Source organism: Perissodus microlepis, chromosome 7, assembly GCF_051167445.1.
Source record: "Perissodus microlepis isolate ML-2025 ecotype Zambia chromosome 7, ASM5116744v1, whole genome shotgun sequence".
In the NCBI taxonomy this organism is placed as follows: Eukaryota; Metazoa; Chordata; class Actinopteri; order Cichliformes; family Cichlidae; genus Perissodus; species Perissodus microlepis.
In genome coordinates, this window is record NC_140467.1 from 14510669 (window position 1) to 14536894 (window position 26226).

The 26226-nt window shown below is 40.3% G+C and overlaps 1 protein-coding gene and 1 long non-coding RNA gene across 9 annotated transcripts in view; one reads left to right on the plus strand and one right to left on the minus strand.

The window, feature by feature from the left end:
* The window catches only part of tjp1b (tight junction protein 1b), a 71198-nt gene that overhangs the window by 12715 nt on the left and 32257 nt on the right, over positions 1–26226 (plus strand). For 5 of the 8 annotated variants that reach the window (XM_084933686.1, XM_084933687.1, XM_084933694.1 and 2 more), the window contains one exon: positions 10401–10542. In XM_084933686.1, coding sequence (XP_084789812.1) covers positions 10401–10542 — 142 coding nt within the window. The other 3 variants (XM_084933690.1, XM_084933691.1, XM_084933692.1) reach the window with 3 other exon arrangements.
* Positions 16000–21617, minus strand: LOC146382787 (uncharacterized). Its single transcript, XR_014800671.1, has 3 exons — positions 18820–21617; positions 17889–18028; positions 16000–16876 (listed from the first exon to the last, which is right to left on the minus strand). It is a non-coding gene; the product is annotated as an uncharacterized LOC146382787 (long non-coding RNA).

The window sequence follows — 26226 nt, forward strand, 5'->3', positions numbered from 1 at the left end:
GTGGTCGATACACGGTGGGGCAAAGCAACTACTCCGCATGCTGGGAGTTTGCGTGCGTGCGTGACAGTGCACGCGTGCGCGTTTGGAGACAAGTGGCTCTTTTAGCCTTGTCCTTCCCATGCATTAGTTTGTAAAGTTGAATGCGTAGGATGATGTCATAGCTCCATCGTGATTTTTTTTCTTTTTACCCCCCTCATCCTAACTTCATGTGCTTTAATGTACTGTATGGCCTCCACTGCACAGCTGTTGTCACTGGAAATGTCATCATCAAGCTAATCATGTGGTAAACATCACCCCCTCCTCCCCGACCTCACTCCTGTTCCCAATGCTGTGTTGTAACTAGTTAATAAAATGTAAAGCATGAAACATGTTTCGCGCCTGTTTTTTTTTTTTTTTTAAATGTCCTGTCCTGCAGCCAGGCCTCTGTACATCTCTCATTAAACATTTTTATCTCCATAATCTGCTCTCAGCATGTCTTTGTGTCTTGTCTACCCACCTATTCAGTGTCCCCATTACTCTGTGTGCCTGAACGCTACAGTATATTTCAGTGACCACCTCTCTTTCTTTCGCCTCCTCATGCAGCCTTGTTCATTTATTTACTCCAAAGGCAGCCTTCCTTTCATTCCCCTTTTTCCCTGACTGTAAGTAAGATTGCTCGTGGAGGGGGCTCCAACGTGTGTGAGACAGTATCCCTAATTACAGCTGGATTACCATCTTGTTTGAAAGCAAAGATGGTTAATTAGGAGTCAATAGACTCAATGGCACTCTGATAGGGTCTAACACAAATTCAAAATGTATCGCACAGTGTGGCACAGGCTAGTGTGGCTCCAGTGTGTGTGAGAGAGGCTTAACTGTTAACCTGTTTTGAGCCAACCTAAACCATTTCCGTGACTGAGAGAAGAACAAAACACAGCCAGAATTTAAGAGCACTTCAAAATACCTCTAAGTTAAATTACTTTATGTTATGATAACAGTAAGTTAGCAGTCATTGTTTTTTTTTTTTTTTTACTAATAAGATGTCCCTACACTCTTTTGTTGTGCCTTAATTCAAATATTTACTGCAGACACCATCCTTTATAAACAATAAAGAAGAGTCAAAGTGCTGCTGTAGCCTCAGCAGGGGTCAGGAGCTTATCATATGCAGCTTTTTATCTCTGGGTTTCTTTCAGCTAATCATATTCCTTAGTCATCGTCTTATTAGCCTAATTGCCCCCCATAGGAGAAGATAAGGGATTTATTTCACTGAGACTGAGGATTCATTTCATGTTTCTCCTCTTATTGTTGTTTTCATACTTACGCCTCTGTATTTAGGGAGATTTTGGAAGAAGCTGCTTATTGTCTCCTCTAAAGCAGTGCACTGACAAAAGAGGCTAAAGTGATTGTGTAACTCTCAAAGTGATATCTGACTTTGTTAAAGTGAATATTTTTCTTTACAGATAAATCCCAGTAATTGAAAGATGAAGTGAAGTTGCTGCAGAGACAACCAGTGTTTGGTTTCTAAACTTTCTTCCACTGTTTGTCACTGAGTGCACCACAACAATCACTTTAACTCTCATACTTTTGGTTACACTTCACAAATTTTTTGAATCATGTTAAAGAGGTTTAAAATCTTTAATATCGTGGGTTTTTTTCTTTTTGTGTGGTCTTTTAAATTTGCTTGAAATTTATGTTCTTTTACTAATGTCTGCATTTTGTCCGTGTCACATTACAGTGCAGCGCTATTCAAATTTCATCCAACATGAACTGATCTTTGACAAAAAGTGTTTTGGTCACTGTAGCAAGTCTTAAACATATTCTGGGTTTTATTTGTGCTGTGGTGTTCACTAATCTGCCAAATCATATGAAAACAAAATCATACAAATCATATGGAAAGAAAAAGGTTTGCAAGGAGGTGGGAATATATATATCAAGAGATTAAAAAAACTCTTCAAAGTGCATTTTCACATGAATGTATAATAACCTTGGGAAAAATCAGTCAAAGCACTGTAGTGATGAGACATCAGCAGCTACAGTTAATATTATATTATAATTTTATCACGTAAAAAGCATGGTGCCATTTAAAAAGTCAAAGAAACACACATTCAATCCAATTCAGTTTTATTTATATAGCACCAAATCACAACAACAGTTGCCTCGAGGTATTTTATATTTTAAGGTAAAGACGTCAAAAATAATACAGAGAAAACCCCAGCAATCAGATGACCCCCATTAACACTTAGCACTTGGCGACAGTGGGAAGGAAAAACTCACTTTTTATCAGGAAGAAACCTCAGGGATAACCAGGCTCAGGGAGGGACAGCAATCTGTGGTTTGGCGTGATGGGAGGGACAGAGGACAAAAGACACATCAGATCAAAATCCCTGTACAGGAATTTCTTTTATTTATGTATTATTCACATTATTTTATTGTATGATGCCTTGGTGACACTGGATTTTAACATGTCTCACACTCATGCAGTTAGAGGGTGGGGGTCTGGTAAGGAAGTTGGGGGAAGCAGACAACTCCACAGGAAGAATCTTTTGTCTCTTCGATAACTCTGGGAGGTAGCAAGGGAGTGTGAACCTTAAGAAGTGAAACAGCTGTGTACTGCCTTTTGTTCTTGAAGAAGGTATTTAAGTGAGAGCCATGCTAGGCTCAGGGAGAGACTCTGCTGACCGTCTGCCCCACGATCATGCAGGCTCTCCACCAAGCTTGGTTTTCTGTTCTTTGTTTGTGATTAAAGAATGTTAGCTACCGCTCACCGCTTGTCTGCAGGCTTTATTTAATGGAAAACCTCCACAACATCCCCATGCATCAACCTTATCTCTTTTATTGTGTTTAATATGACCTGGCAGCACAGCGGTGAAGTGGTTAGCACTGCTGCTCCACACCAAGAAGGTCCAGGGTTTGAATCCACCAGCTGTCTGCAGTCTCTCTGCACGGAGCTCGCATGTTCTTCCACAACACTCTGGCTTCCTCCCACTGTCCAATGACTGTTAGGTTAGGTTAACTGGTGATTCTAAATTGGATGTAAACGTGAAAGCAAGCGTGAATGGTTGTGCAATTCTGTGTGTTAGCCCTGCACCAGATTGGCGACTTCTCGCCCGATGGCAGCTGGAAAACCCTTCAGTTTCATAAGTAGTAATACTAGTTGTTCAACACATGCATTAATAGCAGTGATACTACTGAACTGCATTCCTCATGGCCCAAGATGTCATTTGTCATTCATATAAGAGTAAACAGTTATTCCACTACTTTCTCCTACTTCATAAGGTTTATAGTACAAAACCAAAGTGGAAAAATACACAAGGAGTGTGTACAGATCCTTTTCTATGTCACCTTAAGCGCCTGGTCAAACCAGCGTGCTGCAGTGTCCTCATTTGATTGGTCTGGATTAGAAACATAGCCTATAGTGAGTTTGTCAAGTAAATATGTACACACAGAGAAATGACTGTAGACTGAATTGCCTTACTGTCTTGGGAATTTTAAACCCTAACAATGCAAGTGAAAAAACATTATTGTTGAAATTAATATAAACATTTTTATTGCAATTTGTAGGCTTAAACAAAACATAGCACTGTTATGTGGAGAACTGGCTCTCAGCTTCTCTCTGCAAGGGAGAAAGTCGTCCTGATGTTTTAATCTTTTAACAGTTTCGTCCGACCAAACTGCAAGAAAACTGTTTGGTTAAAGCTGAAGATATAATGTGTGGACTCACTGCTTTTCTCTTAGATAAATCTGTAAATGTTGTTGAAGTTGAACAAATTTCTGTGAGATATTTATGATTAGTTTTTACATCTTACAAGAAACAATTCATTTAAATGTGAATACACACAGTGGAAATGAAGAGTAATTAGTTCATTCCTTAAATAAAACGATTGTGCCGCCAGCTCTGTATGTCTCCCTGCTACAGATTTGAAAAATTCTTCCATTCACAAATGTAATTTTTGTGCAGATGTACGACAGGATGTGACACCAGTTTAAATGGAGGGGGGGGAAAAGGCATTTGCATTTGTATGAAGAAGCAGCTCGCTGTATCGTTCAAGTATCCTGCTTCGAGCTCTTTTCATAATTGCAGCGTTAATTCTGTCCCATTTCTGGTCAAATGGTCAGAACTGCTTTCTGTTCCGCTGCTGATCTCACAGCATGTGGCAGTGAGATTACACACCGCCCTGCCTGAACACTTACACCATCCGCCGACCAGCGACCGTGTGTTCCGTGTAAGAGGAGGCACGGCTTTGCTTGCCTTTAATAAAGACTGAATAGCGGCAGCATCTATCTAAATTAGGATTAGACTTTGCAAACAGATGTTCCTCTTGCCTGGAGTCTTTAAAAAAAATTGTACTTGCACACAGCCAAAGATTAGCATTAACCTGACTTAATGAACTTTACACTCTGTTGCAAGCCTGTAGGGATAATACAACAAGTCTACTGTGCTTATGTAATGCTTCATCTTATTTATACCTGTGCCTTTTCTCCAAATAACACACCAAAAGCAGGAAGATACTGGGATAAAAGTGATGAGAGATGCCTAATTTAACAGAATCTTTATTTGGATTGGCCAACTATAAGTACTTCTCTTGAAGTGTGTGTCTCTTTATGTGCATTGGTGTGTGTGGCAGACAATGGCCAGGATTGCTCTCCTTGTTAAGTGTTATATTAGCGCTGGCCAAGATGGGAGGAATGGAGCGAAACATTGCCTATTGACCTGCTGATTAAGCACTAGCCATTATTGCTTGAACTAATCGTACCTGATGGCTTCTCCAGGCAGACTGAGAGAAAGAGAGATTGGGAACCAGGCACGGCAGAAAGTCCTGCAACTGATTAATGTGTGTATTTGTGTGTGCGCTTGCGTGCGTATGTGTGTGTTCTCCGTCCTTTCTTTGTAATAGCATCAGGCATCTGCTTGACCTTATCTGTGCACTACATTATTATACTCCATTGTGGTCATCGGGCCATCTGGGGTCTTGGCATTGATCTTATTCTATTATCTTCTGAAGTTGATTTTCTTTGTTGTAAGAAACTACAAATGGGGCAAGACTCCAATACTCCCATTATACCAGGGCCAAGATGACCCACACTGTTTTGTTAACTTGCCATGCATCAAGCGCTTGAACTGTTTGTTAAACAAAGCAGCAAAGAAATGATTATGGATACTTTTTAGGCTATTAATGGTTAAAAAAATCCTGCATTCGCAGCATCTATGCAGCTATTTGACATCAGCAGAAAATACACTAAAGTAATAAAAGCTGACAAAATGTCCTTTCAGTAACATATGTAGTCTCTCGGAACATTTGCCCCTTTGCTTTCTTGCTGCCCATTAGCTGAGAACATTGATAGCACTTTCATGTCTCTTCTCTTAATATGCAGCCTGCAGCAGCTGCTGCAAAGATTACCTTAGCTGGGTTTTTCCTGGCTTGCAATGGGTCTTTGGGGGGTTTCTGCTTGCATAAAAATGATCGGTCCACTTAATTCTGTATAACTACAATAAAAGTAATGAGTCTGCTTTACCTTACCTGATAGAAGTATGAGCACGCTCCCTTTAAGAAAGGAAGCATACAACACTTGAGAAAATAGTACCAAATTACCAAAAAACCCAATTAAAATTGCTTTCTGTTTATTATACAGTGATTTTTCTTTAACTCTGGCTAAAACTATAGCCAATTTATCAAGACTATTTTAACTACCTATTAAGCCTACAGTGGGAAAATGTGTTGCAATATACTGTAAAAAACACTGATCTCTATCCATCGGAGTGACTTGAGCTGCAGGCGTGAAATAATTATTAATACCAATACTATTGTGTTCAACAGAGGGATGGTGTAGCCCACAGAAAGCCTCGCATTCTGCTAATGCACGCTGATAAAGGATTTCCGACAGGGTGTACTCGCTTGATGGGACCAGTTTTGAAATGTTAGCCACAACAGATGTCAGGAAAATTGTTATTTTCAATCACAATATAAATATGAATATTAAACAGCTGCTGTTGGATGCGTGTTGTCAAAACTGCGGTGCTATTATTTAGGCCTACAATCTCTTGAATGATTTAAAATGTCATTGTTTTGACCCCCCTCTGTTACATAGATAAAGACTTTATTTAATCCCACACTGGGGAAATTCACTTGTTACAGCAGCACAAGGGTCAGAAAGAAAAAGTGAATTAAAGATATATTAGAAAAATAAAAATAAAAAAATAAATAAGAAAATACAGTGTACAAAAAAACCCTGATAAAAATACAGATTCAATTAAATCCAGCAGCAATTTGTACTGTGTATAAGTGGTTGCTATATATTGTAAAATATGCTAGAAGACATCTCATATTTTTGTATGTATAGAAACAGCAGTGGGAATGATAGTATATACATGTATTTTTTTTTCAATTTATTATTAGGTTATTATTATTGGGAATTTATGATGTCGAAGGTTTTTATAGAAAAACTGATTAAAAACTGATTTAAACCTGAAATAGTCAGGACTTTCTCAGGAACACCCGCTTTGAACCTCAGGTTCACAAAGTGAAGGTTCCTCCCTACCATAAATTATTTGCCATTGTGACAGCAAACAATTTCTCTATGCAGGAAAATAAAATCTTGGTTACCATAAACCCTGGATAGCAACACACCGTAACAAAACCAGTTCATCGGCACTTCTAAAGCACATTACATCTCATTTGAAGCATGAAATGGAAAAGATGTGATTTCACGGAGCCAGCGAGGCCTACTGCTCATGTTTTTTGGTAGATGGTGACAACACCACTCCAGGAATTTACAGCAAGTTATAATAACTTCAAGAACAGCTTTCTTTTCTTTTCTTGTTCATATGAAACAGACAAGATATAGCATCTTAATTAGTGATGCTAGGTTTCTGATGCTTAATACTTTTCTCTCTGCTTGCAGTAAGCAAGGCCAAGCTACACTTCTCCTAGCTGTTTCATATTAAAGAGGGCCAACTATGACATTTTTATTTGTAAACTCTAACTACAGTAGAGTAGATAAAGTAGCTTATTTGTCTTGTACTGGGTCTTGATCGATTCCCCTCAGTTCATCCGCAGTCTAATACAATACATTTTGCACTCTCTTTCTACTTTAAGGCCACTTTCTTCTGACTAACAGTACCTCATAAATGCAACGTTTGAACAGTAGGTGGGAGGGGCTTCTGAGTGTCTTATTAAGGCTTTCTGTGCTCCTTGACATCATGAAAATCCAAAACTAGAAAAAAAAACCCTTTCCATCTGTAGTACATTCACATCCACAACAGCATATGATAGGGAAAAAAGGGAAAGAATTACATGAACAGATATGAACTGACTGAATTGGTCTTCATATTTTTCAAGGAAGCAAAATAACATTGGGCCACAGGGCCTTACAGCAAGAAGGTCCTGTGTTCGAGTCCATCATCTGGCTGTGCCTCTGTGGACTTGCATTTTTCCGTGGATTATTGGGTTCCTCTCATAGTCCAAAGACTTACATTGAAGTTAGGCTAATTGGTCTCTGGGCAGGGTATACGCTGCCTCTTGGCCTATGGCAGCTGGGATAAGCTCCAGCTTCCCTGCACAAGTGGATAGATGATGGGAAAATAACATTATAATGGCACACAACTGGTTAAATTATTTAAGTATGGGGTTTTGAGTAACACTGGCTACCAGCTAACCTGTCCGATTTCTCCACAAGTGAATGGTTTATGCCTTTAATAGTGAGGTTCACATTAGGTAGAAGCCTTTCTCTTAAGGAGAAAAGATGAAAAGATCGGACAATATTTCCCACATGTCAAACTATTCCTGTAAAGTTTCAAATCTGTGACTATGTGTCTTTAAATTATAAAGAGTTCTTTTGACCTTCAATCACTTTGGCAATATTTCTGGGCTGCCAAATGCCATCCATCCATCCATGTAGTTTAAACTGTGCCCATAAATGTCACAAGTGAAAGGGAGAAGCTATTATTAAATCTCACAGTGTTATACATTGTCTCAGCTCACAAGTGAAACATTACACCTGCATATTTGTTAGAGAATAAGAAATAATTCACTGCACATTATATCTGAGTCGGCACAGTTGCTGGCACTATTTTACTCCTTGCCTTTGTGGCTTGAAGCGTTTTGGCTGAAATCCATTTCAGAATCAACATCCAAGAAATGAGGCTCTGAATGCGCAAGGCTGCACCAGGGCTGTGATACAATCCAAGCAGCTTTTCTCATTAGTCATGTTTGCTGTATTGTTTATGAGAACAACCTGAGATCGGCAGTAATTGACTGCACGTACTCGTACTGTTGAATGGTTCACAGTAGCGTTTCCAGTAAGTCCCTTAGTATGCTTCAGGCAATAATTGAATGAATGCAGGTAGAAAGTGGTTGGTGATGTTCTCTTCCCTCCCATTTTTGTCCGCGCCTCTCTCCCGTAACGTCTCTGCTGAGCCTCCAAACCTCGGGAGCTCCTCGGGCTTGCTGTTGAGCTCGCTAATGGATATCTGTTTTCTCTGAGCTGCACTGTGTAGAGGGGATTTTACCTCATTGAATATTGTGTTATCTAAATCCTCATTAGGAGTGACTCAGAGAAGAGAAGAGGCAGTAACAATAGCACCAATTTGAGCTACACTATGCTTCATGAGCTTTTTATATTCATGAGAAACTGTTTCTACACTGAATTAATTCAGTACGGACAAAATTATGTAGCAACATCCACTGCTGATTTTTAAAAAGTTCTAAAGAGTAAACCAGTCATGTATGGATTGCCCTAGTATATCGTTTTGACTTTTTTAACATTTTCATTGTATTTTAAACAGAAGAGAGAAACAACGCATGTGACAATAATGATCACAGCACCTTTGAAACTGCGTTGATATAGAAATACATTACTGAAAGGCATAAATATACAAATTTGAGAAATTTAAAAGACATTTAAAACATTTTTTTGTCGTTAAGAAACATCAGTCATATTTTTGAACTCTTGCTAAAAAATATATATGAAGTCACAAATTAACGTTTGAACTGGTTTATGAACTCTTAATAACCTATTTAGTAATCGTTTATAGATGAGATTTGTAGAGGATTAACTTTACAGTTAACAATAGGAAAATCTAATAAATACAGATAGGTTACTGACGATTAAAACTCCAGTTGCTGCATGATTTGGCAAACTGACATCGCAAAGCAACCTCTATTACACTCTGATCTGGTGACTATGGAGGCCATTTGATTTCAGTGAACTCACTGTCACGAGTAACCAGGTATTTCCAGGCTGTAGTGTTTAAACAAAAGCTCATTTGGTAATGAGGGAACCAAAATGTGCCAAGAAAATATCCCCCACACCATTACACCACCGCCAGCAGCCTGAACCACTGATACAAGGTGGGATGAATCCATGCTTTCATGTTATTTATGTCAAAATCTGCCCCTGCCATCTGAATGTCACAGAGAAAATCAAGACTCATCTGACCAGGCAACATTTTTCCAGCCTTCCATTGTCCGCTTTTGGTGAGCCCACATCATTGTAGCCTCAGTTTCCTGTTCTTGGCCTGATAGAAGTGGCATCTGGTGTGGTATTCTGCTGCTTTAACCTATCTGCTTCAAGGTTTGACATGTTGGGAATTCAGAGATGCTCTTCTGCATACCTTGGTTGTAACAAGTGGTTGTTTGAGTTAATAGTGGCTTCCTGTGAGCTTAAAACTCCCCTCTGAACCCTTTAACAACAAGACATTTTCGCCCTGAGAACTTCCGCTCACTGGATATTTAAACATTAGTAATTTGTTACAAACCACTAATCAATAATGTTTATTTTTTAAGGCTTGTATGTATAATGTATAAGCACAACTATTGTGCCCTATTAGAAAGTTCAGCTAAAGTAACATACAGTAAGGCTTAAAGGAGGTAGATGTGACTGCTTTATTCACCCCCCATTGGGGCTGATTATTTTTTTGGTGATTATAGTGATTTACACAGCAATTACGAAACAAACATAGGAAACAAAAGGAAGGAGAGGCAGAGGGTTTTAATGTGGCCAGCATGGTTCCAGCGGCGCTGCTTAAGTATGTCATTTGCGACGGGTACAACATTTCATGAGAGTATTGGTGACAGGTCAGCCCAGTGTGCCTCCTCCCCACATCTCACCACAACCCAGCTGTAGTTTGGCTGCCATGGCCTGCGGAGCAGCACTGGCCTTCTGTGTTCGAAGCTGCGGTGCTTCCCTACAGTGCCTCTGTAAAATTAAATCCAATTATAGATTTCTTTAAATGCCATTTTATCCTGTAGGGGGGCTGTGGCATTTTGAAAGGCAGAAACATCACTAAAGCCTGCTTCCTCGTCTTCTTTAGTCTCACTCGTGGCACTTTCTCCTGCTGTATTAAAAATATGCATGAGCTTATTTGCCCTGATGTGGTGTTGTTGTTTTCCTCCCTACTCCTCCTGCTCCCTCTCTGCTCACCTCAGGATACACCCCAGTCCTACCGCGGGCTCCGGCACAGCAGCCTCCTCCGTGAGCACCAGTCAGGGCAAGCCATCACTCCGCCGCATCAAGGGCCGCATTCATAGGAGCAAAAGCTTGGACAGCATTGACCTCCTTGATTCTAATGTAAGTAAATGCACTGGATGCCAAAGTGATGATTTCTTATCATAAATACACATTTCCAACAAGCCAGAAAAAACAGAAACACAGAAAAATTACAATTCCAATGACGTGCCAACTAAAGAAAGAAGTTATTTAAATCTCTAAACATTTGCCCCAGTAAGGCGGGCCAATCAGGACCTCTTTGTCCCTGGTAAAGACACACGACCTGTAAAATTCACATCAGTTCTGCGGTTCTCCAACATTCCCACATACAAAGCTTGACAATAACAGAAATAAATAGTGACATTAGATCATTTCAAAGCAGCAAGAAGAAAGGTAATAATAGAAAAAGAGATATCCTTCAGCTGTGATTTGTATTCCATGAATATCAAATAGCTGATTTATAACCGGATTACAGGAGCTTTACAATGCAACCCTTTAATTAAAGTTTAATATTTCTTATATTCTTGGGTGCTGATGAGAGTTAGATTAGCGGAAACTACACTGTACACTGACAGCTGACTATAATATTCTTGAAACTGTTCCGTGATGGGATGAGTAAGCAGTGTATTTGTCATCATACCATTATTCCAGGGTTTCTACTGTTATCTTGAAAGACTGCTGAAATTGAAAAGCTGAACAGTTTCTCAGTATTCGTGTCATCATCCATGTACAGATGGAGTGGAGGCAGCTTGAGATTCAAGTTTGGCTTCAAAAGAAAAAGTACTGCATCATATTATATTGTATAGTAGTAGCTGTCAGTATTATCAAGATATTAAATAAATGGTATAACACTGTTGAGGAAAAATGCCATTTTTTATAGCTTATTAAAGCGTACTCATAAATATGAAAATATCACTGCAAGCTAGTTAGACAGCAAACAGAGGTGAAACAAATGCCTGACATTTATTTAATCCTCAGCATAACTGACGTGTAAAAATGCTGCGATTCTGTGGGGTAATTTCATACTTGAGGTGTATTAGTGGTTATATAACAAGATAAAACATGTTGATGTTTGCCGGACACAGTCAGGCTCCATGTCGTTCCGTTTCCAGTCTTTATCCTTAACTAAGCCGACCGACCTGCAGGTTGTGGCCCGATAAAAGACACATTTTCTCACAGTGACATTTAAAATCTGCTCTAAAGTTTAAAATAAAGTTCAGGATACTGATGAATATTTGAGGTTTATGTGATCCAAAATATCTAAAAACGGTTAGATTATGTTTTAGGATCAAGCCACACACAGAGACACACATACACAAAACACTCTTTTTATATTCAGAGCGCAGGTGTCTCAATTGTTGAATCCACCAAACTGTTCCTAAATGCTCAAAGTAAAACCTGTCACATTTTTCCTTTCAAATCCGTAAAGTCGCTTTAAGTTATCATGACATGCTCTTTGCAAAGCGCTTTCTGATACATGAGGCATAACAATGAGGAGAACGGCTCTAATGTGCGCAAATCAAAGCAAACACAGTTGTAACGCACGCATTCACAGACACAGCAGTAGACTGCTGGAGGGCCTCAGCCTCAGGGGAGCAGTATCGTGTTGACAGCTCGGCGATGACCTGACTAGGAATTCTGCTCAATTGTTCCATCTCATTAAAGGAAAACCTCTCAGCAGGTTTAATTATTAATACAAGGATTGGTAGGCAAAAATAATACCAGCCCTTGAGTTTTTATTGCCTCTAGGGTATGTATGTAGTTTCTTTTGAAGTGTTGTAATTTCTTTTAAACAAGTTATCATCACATAAAATGAATTTAAATACTATTAAGTGTATTTTGAGAGCTTATTTTTAGCTTCGGTAAGCAAATAGCAGCATATTGCACAGTTCGTGTTCATGGATTTGTTATCAGTTTTGCAGGTATTTGTGATAAACCACATACTGGAAGCTGTTTGACTTGAGGATGGCGTTATATGAAAGAGGATCCCCGGTGTTGCTGCAATCCATCTGAACTGAATTTCACAGCAATCAATCCTGTAATTGTTGAAGTATTTTGCCCAAAACCATAAATCATGACCTCATGGTGGCATGAGAGTAAAAGTCAGAGGATTATGAGGAAAAAAAAAATAGGATTTATCCTTATTTATCCCCTGGTGATCATGGGATATCTGCATTAAATTTGCCTTTGTATAAATCCATAAAGTAGTTGCAAAGATACTTTTATTTCAATAAAAGGAGAAACTGTTGGCCTGAAGTCACTACTGTAGGATTCAGCATAAGCGCAATCCATCCAATACTTGAAATGCTTCAGTGTAAGTGGCGGACCAATTGAGTGACAGGCTGATATTTTTTTTTATCCCTAAAGCCATTTAATTAACGTGGCTAAAAGCAGCGAAAACCCTCCTGCATAGTGAGTTTAGCGGCGCATATCAGTCATTGTCTGCACCGACAAAAAAAGGAAAGAATTGTCATGATTGACTAAACAAAAGACCTACATTTGAAAAGTAATTACAAAATCAACATTCAGTTCCCATCCAGCAAACCTGGCGGTGATATGGTGGAGGCTTTTAGGCTGTAATTGACAGATTAGTGGTGGCCTTGATTTTGAGCCATGAATAACCAACCTAAGCTTTCATTGGAATAAAAAAAGCAATGTGGCGTCTCTGCATTCTCGTTTCCTATCACGCTCTGTAAGTCATACACCGTGCTGTCATTTGTCTTTATGACCTACCGCTCAGAGAGGATACTTGAAACAGCCTGAGTGGCCACTACCTCACCAGAGACTGAGAGCTCAGCTAAGGGATCCTGGGCCTTTCCAGGGTATATTTCTTTTGCACGGGCTGCGTGTGCAATAGAGGAAAACTTGCTGACTTGCCCAAACTCAAATGCAGCTGATGGAAGTAACGGTCCGCCTTACAGTGAGTGATGACACCGCAGGATGCTGAGCTGAGGAACAGTTTCCGTTACATCCCGCTGGCATGTCACACCAGACACAACACTGCCACTGAGCCTCTGGATGATGTGCATTCGTTTTATACAATCCCGCCCCCCAAAAATTAAAAAATAATGTAAAAAATCTTGCCTGTTTGGCTGATTCAACACATGGGTAAAGATATTAATCAACTGAGTGTATGAATTCAGGTCCATAACTATCATTGCCCATCAGTGTGGAGCTAAATAATCAATAGTAGTTAAGACTTTGTTTATATTGATTGCTTCTTTTGATTGCTTTTCTCTCTTGATAGTCAGGGGAGGACTTTGGCGCGTGGCCCACTCCCGCTGTCATTTGTATTGGCAAGCAGTGCACTTGTTCACAGAAAGCTTGAATCAGATTTTAGTGCTAAGGCTGCAGAAAGCACAACAGAGATGGAGAAGGGGGGTTAACTACAGTCTTTTTATGCACCCAGTGCCTTTGTGTATGGCAGGAGTTATTTTTCCATGTTCACGAGTGACACTAACTTTGCAAAGCAGTGTTGCACACAGTGGAGCACAAAATCCCATTTTCGTTATCATTTACACTTCTAATATCTTTGACTCCAGTGCTCTAAAAAATACATTGCTTGGTGTATTTTGTTCCTGAATGTGCGGCTCTTTGCGTGCGCTATGTTACATCAAACGTCTTTTACAGACGAGCAGAAAAAGGCCGTGTAGCCTTGGTGCAACTGAGCTTGCTGTTTTCGTGTGTGCGTTGATTTTGGGAGAAGATGTGTTTTTAATGCAGTGTTTTTCCTGCTCTCTCAGCTGTTTTGGAAAATGTTAAAGGAATGTTTGCTGCAAAGGCTATAACCAGGTGAGCTGCAGAGAGAAGCTATAACTGCATCAGCAGGGAGGCGATGCAGCTAAGCCATGATAAAAAGCACAATTAAATTAATTACTCCTTAACTGATCAGGATCAGTCACTACCTGGGCCCGAGGTTTGCACCGGTCAAAGCCTAATCTCTTATTAGTTCTGCTTGCCTTATTCCACTCTCAAAATCCCATCCTTGGCTGCAATCTGCCATGGACACAGGCACTCCCCCACCCCACCCCCAACTACCACCTAAAAAGCCCCAGCGTAAGCATTTATTCACTGCTCAGTCTTAGGAAAGTGCTGCAGATGCATTTACAGAGAGAGCAACTGCAGCTGAATTAACCAATCTGCATATTCAGGGGCCTGTTACCAGGAGATTGTTCCCATGCGATGAAGGAATGGAAGTGCATAAGAGCGGGAGCGGAGGGCCGCACCTGAGCGGGACGCACAACAAGAGCTGTGGAAAGGAGGGAGGAACAGTGCATAGGGGGTGGGTGCAGGAGATTTATCACGACTAACACAATGGAAGGAGGAGCGGGGAGGAGTAAGGGGGGTCATGGGGGAAGAACTGGGATTGGAGCAACTGATTTCCTCTACATGAGGCAGGTCTGTTATGTAAGAACAGTCAAATGGATGATTTTTATGTCCTGTTGGTGATAAGCCCTTGGGGGGTGGTTGGAGGTGATTCAGGGGGCTTATATGTGACACTGAGCTTGAGCGGACCATGTGTGATGCTGCTGATGGGTGTATGCGTGATCCCAAATGCTGTGCGGTGGGAATGGCAGATGTTGAGGACGTGTCTTGGGGGTGTGACCCGAGAACAAGGCCTATCTATGTGTCCTCGGTTAGGACATCTGGTGGGGTCAGTTAAGGCTCTATGATGACACTGCACGGTGCTTTGTAGCATTTGCTAATTCACAAAAAATTGTGCATTTTGACCCCTAATTAACTAGTTATTGCATGTTTTTGTAACGCTTCTGTTTCTGTCAGCATTTGCGATTTCCTCTTGTCCAGAGTCCTTGCTTGTCAGTGGACAATTTGAGGAAAATAAATTGTGCCTCTGAATTGTTGTACTCTAGTCCCTCATCTACAACAAATCATCTCAAAAGAGAAGACTCAAACTCACATAAATTCCAACAACTCTATTGACTTTTCCACTTGATTTATGATAGGGGGGCGAGACTTGGGCAGCGGGTCCTGTGTGCAGCTGAGGTTTATTGAAAATGTTGCACTACACCAACATCTCACACACATGCACATTTCCTGTTGTAAAAATACAGCCTCGATCTATTACCGCCACAATAAAAGACCCTCATTACGATGTTGGCTGATTTTCAAGGAGGACTCAAAGTTCATGTTGAGGACCTGAGGGTATGGTCAAGTGAAGGACGCCCAGCAGGATGATGTAATGTTTGTATGAATCAAAATGGTGGCCATGGTGGGAAAGTCAGGCATGAAGAATGGAAGAGTGAGGAGGCTGCGCCGAGACAACTTAATCAATCACGAGGGTTGTGGACGCGCCGTAGATTACAATGTCCGCTGATTGATTATCATGACATGAGCGCATGCTGGTTTTCTGGAAGCAAATACATTTTACAGGCAGCAAAAATATATGTTGCATTTCCCAGCAAACACCTCAGAGGAAAATGTGATACTAATCATATCCACAGATGAGTCATTGCATTGCTTATTGAAAAGGGTTTAGAATGATTTATTATGATAAGTAAATAATTAATGAAAATGATGACAGTTTTTTCAACATCTGATGGTTTTATTTAGTCCAAATACACTGAGTCTCTCTCCTGAGAGAAACATAGGTTTTAAACCTTTAAGAAACTAGTTCCAGCAACGGTGTGATTATTTTCTAAAATGAAATGGACATCAGTAAGTGATTATCACAAATAGCTGCTGTTTTATTGTCTAAATAATAACCTTCCATTGTGATAATGCTGTATTGTGAGCTTTTCCCTTTACTCATTAGGTTTTTACATCAAGCAACATACTCGTTGATAGTATCAGATCATACAAATTCAGGTGAATGACGATCCAGTCCAGATGGACATTGTTGACATTTAATTCTGTCTTTAAAGGAAGTCGATATGTTGATGTCAGGCAACAAGGACAACATCAGCCAATAACAACGCCAATATATCAGTGCACCCCTAGCTTCAAGTACTGTAAGGTTTAACATGTCACATCATGTTAAATGTAAGGTTTTACTTTACTGATTTATATTTCTACATGACAGATAGCAGTGTGTGTTTGTATTTTTTGTGTAGTAAGATGTGTGCACACTTGCTGTGTAAGCGGTGTGTCTGTGTGCTTCTTGCAGCCTGCCATGTTGCTGTACATGTAGGATGTGTGTTGATGCCCAGGGAGGCACCATATGCTGTTTAGGCTCAGGAGCATCCCATCACGGCAGACCCGAACAGCCGCAGCTCCTTCATGCGTCTCCCTCCATTAGATCGCGCGTGCATCACCCGCCAACATGGGCCTGCAATCACGCAGATCCACTCTCCTCCTGCTTGTGTTCACGCCATCATGAATAATTCTTCATATAGATTTCTTCTTGCGAGGCTTGACACAGCCAGGTTCAAGACAGATAAAGTGTTCTGCTGAAAGCCTGCAGAGGGCAGAGTTTTACTACTTAAATGCACAGGAACAGAGTGACACATGCTCTCTTTTTTTTTTTTTGCACAGCTGACACAATAGAGAAAAAAAAGGGGGGTTGGATGTTGGGTTTAGCTTTTACATAGGCACTAATGTTACGATACAAATGATCGCAACAATAAATGAACTGTGCAGCCACAGGAAGTGGTAGAGTTGATTGCTGAAGCCGATGATACAGTATTGTTTAACTCCATGCTTTTTTAATTTATTGCATTAGGGGGGACACCTTCAACCATGCACTCTATGCCCTGATTTATCTTTTTCTCATGGGATCTGCCAGTGACTTAACCTGCACTTTAGTAAAAATTATTTTCTAGTAGAAATGAGAAGTGGAGATTTATAGCATGGTCTGGCTTATTTCCGCAGTGCGGTAAATTACACCTGGGTGATTTTTCTCCCTTTTTCTTCCTGTCTCTGTTACCCCTATCAACTGCCCTCCAAAATACCCCTTTGGTCTGGTCCAAAGGGACCATCTGATTACAGTCCACCTAGGCCTCTAATTGCTTTACTATCATCCCGAGCAAGGTTTTTCTCTTTGGAGCAAGCCAAGGATAGACAGCCGCTTATGAATCCAAAATAATTTAAAGTTCTTGATGATGGGGAATAAGAAGCAGCCACCTCATAAATTTAAGTCTTAAGTGATATTTCACATCCTGGGTCACACGGTGTGTAGATGGTTAGGCCTTAGATCACAGGATTTCAGCAGTTCCTCTTAATGCACGCTGAAAATCAACACATTGGTGCCATTCAGCACTCTGCAGAACCAAAACTGGTCCTTTAAAATCTTTAATTCCCCCTCGAGGAATTCAGCTTCATGGTTAACTTTTGCATTTGCTCAAAGGCAAAACTATTTAGCCCCCCACCTTACTAGTGAAAAACCTCTCTATCGTAACGCGCATCCACATTAACTGATTGGAATTGTTCATCTTTATTAGCATTCATGCTCCCTCCTGGGATAAACATACTTAGGTGATTGCTTCTTTGCCGGTGTACATGATGTCGTTTGATCCAGAGGATTTGGATGCTGTGGTAGACTGTTGTCACATGATCCGCAGGCCGGGGTTGTGAGGCCGTTTCATGTCACCTGATATGTCTGAGCTCTCAGCTGTTGGTGGGAAAATGAGACACAGATTATAGGTTCATTTGGGGAATCTTGGAAAATATGTGTTTCCTCCCTCCTGAACATGATTTTAGCTTTTAAAAAGCACGAATCAGTAAATCCAGATTTGTCCTTTCTCAATCACATCCTGAACGTCCATGGTGTCAGATGGTGTTTGTGTCATTCCTTATTTTAACTGTAGATCAGAATGCTTGCACCAGTTTATTAAACAGGCTACCTGTGTTTAAAGTGGGGATTTTAAAAAAGATGAGACACTTATGTAATAGAGTATTTTCTGGGATAGCATTTTTGATCCGGTGCAATAATACGGATGGTGCAAAAGGCAAATTCTCCACAGATATACGGTGACAATTTAGCTGCTCCTTTGTAGCAAAAGCACATTTCAAAGCAGCCATTTGGCAATTCATGTGATAATAAAAATAAATAAATTATTAATTGCATTCAAAGGAAGCAAACCACAAAGACAAAAGTGAATCATTAGCTGGGCCTTACATAAAAGCGCAGTACTCAAAAGGTTAAACAGCAAACAGCTGCATGATTATCATCATAAATGCTATCTATATTTGGATGCGGGAACGGAATATTACACTCCAGATTAAATATATATATTATGACTGATGATGCAATCACAAACTGTAAAATGAGCTTCTAATCCAGGTACCAGCAGCAACATCGTGTCTCCTAGAGCCTTCAGCTGGATTTTACCGCTCTACATGCTTTACAGAGGTCACACTTCATTCATCTATAAAACGCTGTTTGATGGGTGCTTTTCTTACCTGCTGACTTTACAAGATGCCTCCTACTCGTGAGATCACGAACGACGGCGTCTATGTGCCGCGCTTCATAACGGCACGGCCCTCTGAAAACCTTTCTGTCCTGAAGTAATGTTTTGGCTGTCACGTCAGTGGGATGCTTTCTCATGCTAGAGGTCAGTGATGCTGACAGAGGACAACACAGAAATCGCAGAAACACAAGCCACTGTACAGTAGCCAGCTCACTCCGTTATGGGATTACACTGATGTACTCCAATTTGTAAAACCAGCCACTGGGTAACAAGATAAGAAACACAAAGTTTTGCGTATCATCTTGCAGCTTTGGCAACATGGAGTCATGGAATATCATATATTATTCCACGTAGCTATTGGACAAATGCATTTATTTTCCTCTGCTGCAGTGCTATGTTTAACTTCTGTCATGTCATTTGATAGCTGTGGTCATTAAAGCACATAGATGGCCACGCCAGCCTTTGCTTAGTCGGCTGTTTTCCTGACCTGTGCAGCCGAGAGGTGACTCACGTGCCGTCAGGGGCAGTGCACTCTAAAAGCCAGCCTGCTGTGAATTTCTAATTTTCTTTTCCACTCGTGTGATTCGTTCCCACTCTGGTCATACTTTGCTTTGGATCCTGTCTGTGTTTTTAGATGCACTGATGGGGGGGAGAAGACGCTGCATTATTCTGTTGCACGGCGTGTGAAACTCCCTCTGTGCTGTTGAAGTCAGTGATGCAAACACTCTTGTAGCAATAACAGAGGGTACGTCAAGGGCTTCTGCAGAAATACATTAAGAGGCATGAGCTCACATCAAAGCTGCTTCAATTCACAGACGCAGATGGCAAAACAGGACATGCATTTCAAGTATGGTTTGATTTTTTCTGCTTACAAACTTTGAACATTGTAATGTGTGACAAGAACTTACAATGATGAGTCTCATCCTCCAGATACACATCACACTCTCAATTACTGCAAAAGGTTTTGCTGTTATCACAATATAAGCACAGAAAAGTTGTAAGTTACAACTGCTGCTCATTACACTTTGCTTTTCCACACGACATCTGTGCCTGCCTTTGTTTATCTAATTCTTATGACCTTGGCCAACACGCATTCTTCCATTCAAGATGCCCCTCACCTCCCCCTTCTCCTTCTGATCCTCCAATGAAATCTGCAGCGATCTCCTTACGTCAGCTACATTGCAGGACCTCTGTGCTCCTCCAGCATTATATTCAGGCCCTATCTTCTCCTGCGTTCATTAGTGCCAGAGGTAGAGGTGACAAGAACGGTCACACATTCTCAAAGTGATAAAATACACAACGGACGGCGCTGCAGGGAATTAGTTACTTGTGGAAACGCTAACAAACTAAAGTGCATGCGATAGAGTCTTAAGAGTGGAGTTTGGTGCAGTGCACAATTTACATTCAGCTGTATATTGATTAAATCTGTATGCCCCCATGGGAAGGAGTATTGAGCATCGTGACTGTAGGCTGGATTTTAATTCTATCCTCTGCATTTTAAATGGCTTTCTGCACCATGTAGTTACAACTTAAGTAACCTACCTCAGCTTTTCCTATATAAAAGTTTACGTTTGAGGTTGTTAAAAGTAATAGCTAAATACATTTCTTGGTGACACAGTTTGCATTCAGAGCAACATAAGGAAGGCATCTAATCACACATGTGGAGAAAGGCATGTGGGATAAAGCGTCCTGTCCTTGTCCAGCACTGGTGCCTTTAAAGGACACTTAGTGAACCCTACAGATTTGTTAAAGTCAATCTTTTGAATTACTGTTAAGTTCTGCTATTTTTTAGTGAGATTATACAGAGCTTGAGGTTCTGTGTCTGTAACTAATGAATATGTGTTCTAGCTTTGTGTTAAATGTTTACAAATGTTGTTTTCTTTAAAAAAAAAATCTTGGAGTGTCTTAGTTTTGACACTAGCGAGTACTGCGGCATGTGAATGAGCTGTGTTTTAAAAATACTCTCATAATGTTGGCAAAAAAACCAAAAAATACTATTTTAAAACTACACTTTTAAAAGTATGAATGCAAACACTGCCAATAGCCTTGTCATCCTCACACAAAAATACCTCTCTGTACTTTACCTTTTTGCACAATATGAGGCAAAGAGGGCAGACAATTTGGTTTAGTGCAAAGCATATTAGGGGAAAAAAGGGCAGTTTGGTGGTCAAGACAAATATCAACTTCAAAGTTAATAAGTTATTAACTATTTATGACTGACTACACACTCACAAGCTTTTTATTGACAACAGAAAATTTGTTAACCTAAATAAAATGAAAATTTACCTGCTTTTTCTAATTTATTTGACCAAGCGCTGATCTGCTGCCTAAACTTGTGTTATTATTTAGATTAAAATAATGATAATTAAAAAAAAACCAAGCAATAATAGTGTCCCCTGTTAGTCAATAAACATGTTCACCTAATGTGAAATTTAAAAGGCTTCTCGCAATCAATGCATTAATTTAAACCAGATTTAGTTTATCTAACGTATAGGCTAATAATAAATTTAAAAAGTGTAATTATAACAAGTTATATGAAAAAACATTAACAATCGTCGACGGTCCACTTCATGAATATCTAATTACATTGATATTTATTAATCGATGACAAAATAACAGTCGCCTTAATTACTCGGGTCCTAAAACTGGATAATGATATGTTCACCGCAATCTGATAAAGCGTCTTTGGCGTGTTTTCTCCATCTTCAACGACGCGCTGGAATGGCGCTTCGTGTTGCTGGATATCACTGCTGCTGCTCCTGCTGTGGGCAGCCTCTCTGCTCTGCATCCCTGCTCTCCTCCTCCTCTCCCCCCGCGGATAAACCGGAATGGTTTCTTCCAGGCGAACCTGTCACTGTCGCCGCGGCGGAGCAGGCAGCCGAAGTGTGAGCGCGGGGGGGGGGGGCAGGCTTCATCCACTGCCTGCCATTGCAGTGCGGCGGCTGCTGCTTCTCTGGAGCCACACCAGAGAGACCCCTTTCCTTTTATGTGAGATTTTAACAAGCACGCCGAGAGGACCATTGCTTTCACGAAGGTGAATGGTTATCTTGATTTTTTCCTCAAGTGCGTTGTTGGGGAGCGTGTTTTTCTTTGCAGCCGTAGGAGTTGACTGGATGTGTCCCCCTGCGGGTTCAGGCGAACGATAACGGTGCAAGCCGAGGTAACTTAGCTACCTCACTGCTACCAACTGCATCTGCGCGCTATGCTAAGGGGTTAGCACGTTGCCACGCTAACGTACCTCCTATTTGAAATGGCCAATAACGAGGTTCATTAACGTATTTTATGTGGGACATGCATAAACGGTCAGAATAAGCTACAGAATGCCTTGCGTTAGAGCTGTCATCGAGCGGACGGGTTATTAAGTGCGTCCAGGTAAGATTAGCTGGGAGTAGCTAGCCTAGCTGCTGGAACAAAATGTCGGCCAGCTAGGGGGCTGATTTGACCAAGAGGGTATAAAAGGGGCACAAGATTTAGTGTCAGGGTGCAGGACGCAAGGAGGGAGTGGTAATATGAAGTCAGCTGCTAGAAATATGACATGGGTTTTTTCTTCCTCTTTGTAAATTAAAGGGGGAGGTGGTGCGCTGTCTCACCTTGTACTGATGTTCCGTTAGTAAAAAAAAAAAACCGAAGTGGGATTTTTGGGAAAGTTGTTAGGTCCTTAGCTGGGATTAGGTTAGTGGCACTGGACTACCTGCTCGCCTGTCCCGCTGTCGTTACATTTTAAACATGTCATAATAATACCAGCTATGTGTGTGCTTGTGTGTGTGTGGGGTCTTTGGTGGGGATAAACGACTGTTTGGTATGGCGCATGCAGGCTAACTTTCATTGTTAGTTTCCATACTAACCAATGGACAGCTGCTAACATGAACTGAAGGCACCAGTGTTCACCTGTTTAGTATTGATTGATGTAAGTTTTTTTTTTTTTTTTTGCATGTTATTATCACTTGTCTCGTTTTCACATGTGCTGTAACCTATTTAATTTATGTACAGAAGACACTAGCATGTTAGGACGTGTAGAAATATGAGATAACAATGAAGATGTGAGCTTCAGATTCTGACTTGATGTTATCCGGGATTTTAGTAATCGAAATATCCTGTATTGACTCTAATTTCTTTACCTTATCCTTCCAAAAGCTTCTTAAGGGATTCCTAAGTCAGTTTAGCTGCAGAGGAAAACGATCAACCACCTCTTTCTGGTGGTTCCTTACATCTCACAATCTTGTTTTGAATACAAAAGAAGATTGTGAGATGTCTAAGCGTCACTTCCGGCCAAGATGCCAGGTATTAAATGTGTATGAAGTTCTGTTATGTTTTTTGGAAAAATATAGCAGTAGTCCTGTCATGCATTCCACTTGTGTTGTTTTTGTTAATACAGTCTATGACTTTAGCACTGAATGCTATTTAACAATTGCAGTGATTTTTTTTTACCCTATCACATATATAATTACTGCATATTTTACTGGAAGTTTTGTGATTCATTGGCGCACATCTTCATCTTGAACTCCCTTGTGCGTGTGACTAAAATGTGTAAATGCTGGCGACTGGCATTGTGATAGTAACACTAGATGAATCTGCAGCTGGGAAGGAAAATAGATTTGTCAAATGAAGTGGGAGAGTCATACTACAGATGATGTTTGTGGTTACCCTTCAGATGTTTCATTGCACAATCCAGTTTGCGTCTTTCTTTCCCTGCTGAAAAACAGATCAGAACACAGAGCTGTACAGGCAGCGACTCTGGCAAACATGTTACTGTGAAGAAGAAAATATCAACCCAAGGGCAGACATACATGTTGGTTTGTAAATCATGTTGCCCTGAGCTGTCATGGGAGCAACCATCATCTGAGTCATTGCGGTTTTGGAAGGACAAGCGCATCTGATATTTTGCCTACTTAAGTTAAATTTGACTGACTGCAGCTTTGTAATCCTGTGTATTTATAGAAACTGGCTGGAATTAGGGGCTTATCTGTTTGGTGGTGACAACAGACATACTAATGAGACTGAATTACTGTATTTATGCCATGTGTTTATACATGCTGCACCTATAAACCTTGGTTTTGCAGATAGGACTATGCACACAGATTACTTTCATATAAAATATATCAAAGTGGATGGCCTCTGTGCAGATGATAAAGAATGTGTTAAAATTAAGGATGCTGGAAAACAATGGCTGAAAATGTTTGATTAGAGCCCAGTCTTGACTGTTGGGTGCTGATACCAATTTACATTTTTAGGCTTATGTATATGCAGACATAAGTCAAAGCTACATTAACAAGGAGAAAACAGAGCCATTGTTTATTAATTTACTGGAAATGTATTGTACAAACTAGATACCTGAAAATGAAGGTAGATGACTTATCGTAAATTAAGTGTGACTTTTCCAATATTTAAAATGAAAATATGTTTTTAGGCTGTGGCTGAATATACTGGCTTTTACCCCATCCAATTTGGACTGTAGGTAACTGGATTCAGTGCCAACCTGCAAATCTGCTGGTGCTGCCGCTGCTAATGTTAGCCACATTTAGCAAATAATATGACAATGCATGTGCAATTTTGTGCACACTGCAATATGCCACACATTTTAATGGCTTTTAAAAGAAATTGAGAAATGTGATTAGGGCTGCAGCTAGCGATTATTTCAGTAATAATATAATAATAAAATAATAAGAATAAAATATTCAATTAATCTTTACTCTGTGTTCTTGGAAGGCTTTATGGGTTCCTGTACATGGGTTTCTGTCTGTGGAAGTGAATCAGTGAGTTTGTGTCTGTTAGCCTTTAAAGGAGAATGTGGTGGGTGCAATGAATAGACGCCAGCGTATCAGCACTCTGAAGTTTGCCCTGTGCTTTGATGCAAAGTTTCTGCGCTGCTTAAAACAAGATGTTATGATGGTGTAGACGTTAATTAATATTAACAATAATTCAGTGTCCAACCTAAAATCCCGCACGTCAGTGGCTCAGTTTTACTGGCCCATGTACATTTTTATTGGCTTGTGAAAAAAAAAGTTTTCATTTTTGAATATATTAATGCAATTTAATTGAGACAGTATTTTATATTATTTCACTTTGAATCTGAAAAATGTTTCTGAAAAAATCTTGAAATAAATATGATCTAGTATTGCCATGCCCATTTTCGACTCGCCCCTTTTCGTTTCCATGTACAATAGGATGGCTGCCGTCAGCCTTCAACAAGCTGTATAATTTAAAGGTGCCATCAGACTAAGTTAACAGTTAATCTGCAGATTTTAATAACTTCTGGAGGCTTACTGCAGACTTTTCGCTGTGTAAAACAAACTGCGGTGGATGGAGCAGCTACAAAGTCTGTTTTTCTTCACGTCTGAGTTTGTTGATCAAGTGCTTTGATGAAGGACTCCCGCTCGTTTATCCCAGTAAAGGTTTTAATAATGATTACGGGAACAGCGCTGCTGTTTGGACGCTAGAAACACGCCGCTTTCTTTCACGTCTCAGTAACGGCTCCGCCTCTTTGCTCTTCGCGGTGTGTAAACAGACTCTGTTTCCATGTTAAAGTCATCATCACTGCTGCTGTTGTCAGTGTTTCTGTTTAAAGCTGGAAGCTGTGTGGACTTAATGTGGTCAGACTTTTTATTCACACGCTACTCCTAAATACGTTTGTATTGCTGGTCTGTTTTTAGTCGCAAACGTGGGAGAGACGCTCGCTTTCGCGTTTCCATGGTGACATGGCGCTTCAGAGACAAAGCATCAAGAACTTTTTTTTTTATATAATTTTTTTTATAATCGAATTATTCGAAATACTCGTTGCAGCTCCAAATGTGATTGATACTCATAAATGGTTCTTCAATAAAAGTGCAGTATTTTTGGACTGTGCCTAGCTTAAAATCACCTCAGCTTTGACTGTTTTGCCAACTTTAGATGAGTCATGGGTATTTTTTCCCACCACATTTTTAATCAGCCAGGAAATGAATCACTGGGAAGGTCCCTAGTAATTAGCAAGTTACTGCAAAGATGATACATGAATATGCACCATAGTCTCATAAGCTGTGATGCTGACTGTGCTAATGCTAAGGCATTGCAAACAATGAGTTTCATATCTCGATATACGTTCTGTGTAAGTGCAGGTGCGTGAGAAGTGTTCCTGCTGATTTACCCATTGTGTTACACTGTAAATAGTTTGCATTTCAGTGCTAGTGATAGCCTCAGGGGGCCACTAGAATAACAAAGAGGGGAATTAATGAGTTAGCCTGTGCTATTTTGAAGAACTGTAACATCTGTGCTTACATCTGTCCCAACATGTTAGTGTATCGTACTATAAGGATTACAGTGTATGTATGTGTCTGTTTCCTAACTCCTAGACACTTTAAGCAATGTGGATGAAACTTTCTATCTAGGATTATCAACATCTATATAGCTTTTGGTAATTATT